Genomic DNA, 6,738 nt, shown 5'->3' on the forward strand with positions numbered 1-6,738 from the left:
TTCACCCCCTTTCAGTCATATTCCCCCAGGGTAGTTGTCATCCTGACTTTTAACAGCATAATTATATCTATTTTTGTTCTTTGTATTAATGAGAGCATATGCTTATTTTCTCCCATACCTGATTTCTTGCTTTCAAAATTATATTTGAAATTTATCCAAATTATAGTGTAGTTATAGTTCAGTCATTCTTAGTGCTGTCAATGTATTTTCCAGTCTAGAGATATGTTGCTATGAACATTTTAGTCGATGACTTTAGATGAAACATGAAATGTGTATGTACTTATTTATATATATACATGTATGCACACATGTATGTATTCATACACATACATAAAAACATATTTTTTCTTGGGCATATACCTACAAATAAAATTGCTGGTCCATAGGCTATGCACATTATAAACTTTAATATGTATTGCCAACTTTCCAAATAGATTATGCCAATTTATACCAGCAGCATATACTTGTTCCTGTGGTTCTACATACTGGAAAGGCCTAGTTGGTTTTTTTTTTTTTTTTTTTTTAATATCTAGTAATACTTCTGAGATAATGAAATGCTCGTAGTACATTACGAAATACTTTGGAAACATTAATCTGTTCAGAGATGCATTGCATCTCCCACATAATTGGTATATTTTTCTTTTGTAAATCATCGCTAGCCTCAGTAACACATGTTACAGAAATGGAAAAGTCGTGAGATAACAATGTGAAGCTGACAACACACATCTTCATCATCAATGCCTATGGGCCACATACTGAAAGCAAGTTACTGTTTTACATGTAATTCTCATGTCATTAAAAAACAACAGAATGTCAGCCATACGCTACACACTTGGTGATTTGATTTTCTGGTTAATATCAAAATATTTTCCATAATATTAAGTTTTTAAACATACATCTTATATTAATGAAATACTAAATTTAGTTAACTATTATATTGTAATCAAGCATGATTTTGTCAAAAGACCATCTCCAGATATTTCATAAAAGGCATGTTTTAATCAATAAGGAAACACACTGATTCTAAAAAATTGATTAAAAACTGATTCTCTAAAATTGTTTTGGAGACATTTGTCTAAAGCTGTCTCACACTTTAAAAGTTCTACCCTTCAGTTTTAGAAGCAAATTCAACTTTAACAACACTTCATGAAATAATTATACACTGTGAGCTTAAGGAATTGTTTGCCAAGAAAACTACACACTCACATTGAGAAGTTAATATCTATCCTATGCTGAAGTGCTGTACAAGTATTTAGGAACAGTCGGCCAGCCATTGAATGAGCTGTAACCCCAGCTATTCCAAAATGCTCATGAGTGACACTGAGTCATGATATGTGCATGAGAGATGCTTCTCTTGTTTCAGTTACCCAGCTCAGTGATTAAAATGGTATATTTTTTACATATTCATCAAGGAAAGGCAGAATATTCTATAAGACAAAGTCAGTTAATATTATGTTTAATCATGTCTATCTTTGTCTTCTGTTACTATAACTAAAAACGACAGACAATAGCTTATAAAAAATAAAGGTTTATGTGCTAACAGTTCTGAAGGCTGGGAAATTCAAGCTCAAGTGGCTGTGTCTGATGAACTTCCTCTTGCTGATGGGGACGCCTTGTAGAGTTCCAAGGTAGTGCAGGGCATCACATAGAAAAACAGAATATTCTAATTCAGGTCCCTTGTCTTATAAAGGAACAGACCCATTAGACTAGGGTCCTACCTTTATGGCCTTATTTAACCTTCATTGCCTATCAAAAGTAGGTAATTAAAATTACCACCTCCAAAAATAGATTAAGTTTCCTCCATCTTAATACCACATGATGAGAATTACATTTTAATGGAAGTTTTGGTGGGACCATTCCAACCATAGCAAGCATACTTTCCTATGGGTACGCATATTTTCCTAGAAGAAAGTACAATTGTTTAGGAAACAGTTTGAGATATTATAATCCTTTATTCAAAACTAAACACAGGTAAATTTCTTAATGAAATTTTAAAAACAGAATGATGATAAAAATATGATTCTGGAGAAAAAGAGGTAGCAGATGTGATATTTTAATGTGTTGGAAACATTTTATATATTTTTATAAAAGATCCAGCATCTAATAAGATACTTGTATATCCTGTGGGCACTTTCTCAAATGCGAGATTTTCCATCTACTGACTATCTTAATTATTTCCCAGGATTTATTATTGTGGTGCTGGTGTTTAGCTTATCATGTAAACACTATTATGATCGTTGATCATAATCATAATCAATTATTAGTGGATGAAAGGAATTCAGTTTGCAAATCCCATGGGCAAAGTCATACTTGACATTGCTACATTGCTGGAATGCTGAAATTTCCAATGGCTATTGGATGTGTACCATCTTCTTTTCTCTTCTGGTCAGACCAGTGCTTCTGTAACAAGTCAGGCAGAACAGTAATTCTGTGCTTCTGTTTATGCTGGTCTGTGGACTTGATTCTCACCACAGCCAACACTTAATGATAATTGCACATACCAAGATATGCTCTGCACTTCTTGTTTCATTCAGATTCTCTGGCAATGAAATAAACTCAATGAAATAAATATTATAAGAATCTAGCATTGTAGCATTGAAGTTAAAAGAAATTTAGGAACTTTAGTTGTCTGTTGGATTTTTGGTTAAGCTTCTTCCCTAATAGGACTGTGTAGACAATTCAGCACAGCACTTAAGAGCCCAGGTATCAAGAAAAGACAGAGTCTAGACTCTGCCTCATGAGATATGAGAATTTGAGAAAGTTCATGAAGTAGGTGAAACCTTAGTTTCCTCATCTATAAAATTAAAGTCATAATATTTACCTCATAGAATGTTTCATGAAATGGAAACATGGGAAAATATACATATAGCCTTGCAAATAGCATCTGATCCAACTCTCACTGCATTTCAAGGTTGTTGTTGAATGCTGATATTTAGGAAGCATGCCACCTTGGAGATGAATATGTTCACAGACATGATCTGGAAAAGTTCATTCTCAAAAGCAGCTGCAAAACTGGTAGTGGAGCCAAGGTTAAACTAGAAAATCTTTAATCCATGACAACAGGAATTTAGCACCTTTCTAAAACCTAGAAACATTCATCTCTGTCTTCTCTCTCTCTCTCTCTCTATCTCTCTCTCTCTCTCTCTTTCTCTCCCTCTCTCTCTCTCTCTCTCTCTCTCTCTCTGTCTCCTTTTATATTTCTTCCTCCTTTGGGAAAAGTGTACATGTTAGCTGGAAATAGAGACTTCCAATTTTAGTGTTCTAGACCAGCCCTCAAAAACTGCTGATAAAGAGGAAGTGACCGGATATCTTATTTCTGCTCTAGCAGCCCATTTTGGCCTGCCGCCCCTCCCCGCCGCAGGCAGACACTGGTCACGGAGCCTGCCCACTGCCACCCCCCCCTGCAGAGGGACACCAGACACGGCACCTGCCCCCCCCCCAACCCTGCACTGATTCAGTGGACCTCACTGGGGCTCCCCAGCTCCTTGGAGGCTGGTGCAGTCATTTTGAAATATTCCTGAGAATGTGACCATCATCACTGGAAGGGCAGCTCCCTTCCTGAGACACCTACAGGAGACTGGAGGCCTTTATTACAATAATGTTAAAGTCTTTATAAGAGCTATCTGGTTCAGAGCGGCTTTTTCTCTGTATTGGGTGCCTCTAATGTTGATTTCCCCTTCAAAGGAGAGATACTGGAAAACTGCAGGGTCAAAATAAGCCTGCAGGGGGGAAACTTCAGTACCTCTGATCTTCACTGCTAGAGGGGAATATACAGAAACGATATGAAAAATAGGGGAAGAAAGTGTCCCTAACAAACCAAGATGCTATTTTGATAGAATCCAATGACAGCATGGCAGTAGAAATGACAGAAAAAGAGTCTAGAATATGCATGATTAAAATGATTTGTGAACAAAAGATGAGATAAAAGAGCAAATGAAGGCAATGCATGATCATTCCAGTAGACAATTAAAAAAGCAAATGCAGGAAGCAAAAGAACACTTCAATAAAGAGATAGAGGTTCTGAAAAAAAAATAGAAATACTTGAAATGAAAGAAACAATAAACCAAATTAAAAACTCAATAGAAAACATTAATGGAACAGATAAAGAAAAAATATTTAATCTTGAAAATAAAGTTGAACAAAATGAGAAGATGTTAAGAAGTCATGAACAGGACCTCCAAGAATTATAGGATGTCCATGAAAAGACCAAATTTCAGAATTATTGGGATGAGGAAGGCACAGAGATACAAACCAAAGGAATGAACAGCTTGTTCAATGAAATAGTATCAGAAAATTTCCCAAACCTGAAAAATGAAATGGAAAATCAAATACGAGAGGCTTACAAAACACCAAATGTACAAAATTATAAGCGATCCATACCAAGACATATTACAATGAAAATGCCTAACATCCAAAATAAAGATAGAATATTAAAGACTGTGAGGGAAAAACATCAGTTTACATAGAGGGAGAAACCGATACAGATATCAGCAAATTTCTCACCCAGACTCTAAAAACAAGAAGGACCTGGAACAATATATTTCAAGCTCTGAAAGAACATGGATGCCAACCATGAATCCTATATTCAGCAAAACTAACCATCAGATTTGACAATAAAATAAAATATTTCCATGATAAACAAAAGTTAAAAGAATTTACAAATAGAAAACCTGCACTACAGAAAATTCTCAGCAAAATATTTTGTGAGGAGTAAGTGAAAAAAAAAAAAAAAATACAAGTCAGCAAAGGGAGGAACTACCCTAAAAGAAAAATCAATCAAAGGAGAAGTAAAAAACCAAAAATAAGCCAAAATGACCAGGAATACAAATCATATCACAATAATAACCCTGAATGTCAATGGCCTAAACTCAATAATCAAAAGACATAGACTGGAAGATTGGATTCAAAAGAAAGACCCCACAACATGCTGCCTTCAAGATACTCATTTCATACGAAAAGTCATCCACAGACTAAAGATAAAAGGATGGGGAAAAACATATCATGCACATGGACCCAGTTAAAAAGCAGGGTGTCTGTCCTCATATCAGATTAAGTGGACTTCAAACCTAAGTTATTCAGAAGGGATAAAGAAAGACACTTCATACTGATTAAGGGAATCATAAACCAGCAAGACATAATGATTTTAAATGTTTATGCCCCAATCAATGGATCATCTATGTACATCAAACAAATCCTTCACAATTTTAAGAATCAAATAGACCAAAACGCAATAATAGTGGGTGACTTTAACACACCACTCTCACCACTGGATAGATCCTCCAAACAAAAACTGAACAAAGAAACTATTGGGGATTTTCTTCTTAAGAAGTCGTACCGGTTTTTCGAGCTTCGATATGAGCCTGGAGAGCCACAACAGCCGGAGCCGAGCTGCTGCCACCGAGCCGGCGGGGGCTTGCTCAGTTGCCCAGCTGGCCTCGAACTTGTGACCCTCCTGCCTCAGCCTCCTAAGTGACTGGGATTAGAGATGCCTAAATAGTAGATGGAACCTGTTGGGTGATTCTTCCTGACTAATTTCCCTTCTCATGTGACCTATTCTCTGTGAGTACCTGGAAGAAGAGTGATATAAGGTGGAATAGAAACATCTATTTGGGGTAAGGAGAATTGGCTTCCTTTCATAAGAGTGGTGAATGTACAGCAGACAGCTACATGGCAGGAACAATAATCAGACGACTACCTTCTACATTTTGTATTAGAAAACAAAATCAATTATAAGAGTCCATGTTGATCTTGGAAGTAAAAGGATTTAAAAAAATTAAGTTTCCACGAAGAACAAGAACTTTACCTTCTCCTTTTTGATCTGAAGACTGGGGACAATGGATATCATAGAGACAGCAAAACTTGAAGAACATTTGGAAAATCAGTCCCATGATCCTGCAAACACCTACACAAGACCTGCTGAGCCCGTGGAGGAAGAAAACAAAAATGGCAACGGTAAAGCTAAGAGTTTATCCAATGGGCTGCGAAAGGGCACCAAAAAGTACCCAGACTATATCCAAATTGCTATGCCCACTGAGTCAAGGAACAAGTTCCCCCTAGAGTGGTGGAAAACGGGCATTGCTTTCGTGGATGCGCTTTTCAACCTCGTCTTGACAACGGTCATGATCACAGTTGTACATGAGAGGGTCCCTCCCAAGGAGCTCAGCCCTCCACTCCCAGACAAGTTTTTTGATTACATTGATCGGGTGAAATGGGCATTTTCTGTATCAGAAATCAATGGGATTATATTGGTTGGATTATGGATCACCCAGTGGCTCTTTCTGAGATACAAGTAAGTCTTGTTTTTTTTTTCTTATAAATGTAGTCATACATAAAAAAAAAGAAAGAAACTATAGAACTAAATAATACAATCAATGATATAGACTTAATGGACATTTACAGAGTATTTCATCCATCATGGAGTGAATATACTTTCTTCTCAGCAGCTCATGGATCCTTCTCCAAAATAGACCATATGTTATGCCACAAAGAAGCCATTAGTAAATACAAAAAAAATAGAGATACTACTTTGTATCCTATCATACCATAATGGAATGCAATTAGAAATCAACAATAAAATAACAAAAACTACGCATGCACCTGGAGAATAAATAATATGCTAATGAATGATGCAGTGATAACAGAAGACATCAGGGAAGAAATAAAAAACATTCTTAGAGGTAAATGAGAACAAGACACAACATACAAACTCTGGGACACTCTGAAATCAGTACTAAGAGG

At 36.3% G+C, this 6,738-nt stretch overlaps 1 protein-coding gene across 1 annotated transcript; it reads left to right on the top strand.

Annotated features, from left to right (window-relative positions):
* Positions 1-5,484: 5,484 nt before the first annotated feature.
* LOC306665827 (phosphatidylcholine:ceramide cholinephosphotransferase 2-like) lies at positions 5,485-6,327 on the top strand. The gene has a single exon (XM_079147442.1). It carries the CDS (start codon positions 5,835-5,837, stop codon positions 6,291-6,293), a length of 459 nt encoding a protein of 152 aa, XP_079003568.1. The 5' UTR covers positions 5,485-5,834; the 3' UTR covers positions 6,294-6,327.
* Positions 6,328-6,738: the final 411 nt, after the last annotated feature.

The sequence above is a fragment of the Sciurus vulgaris genome (genome assembly GCF_902686455.1).
Source record: "Sciurus vulgaris genome assembly, chromosome: 7".
Classification (NCBI taxonomy): domain Eukaryota; kingdom Metazoa; phylum Chordata; class Mammalia; order Rodentia; family Sciuridae; genus Sciurus; species Sciurus vulgaris.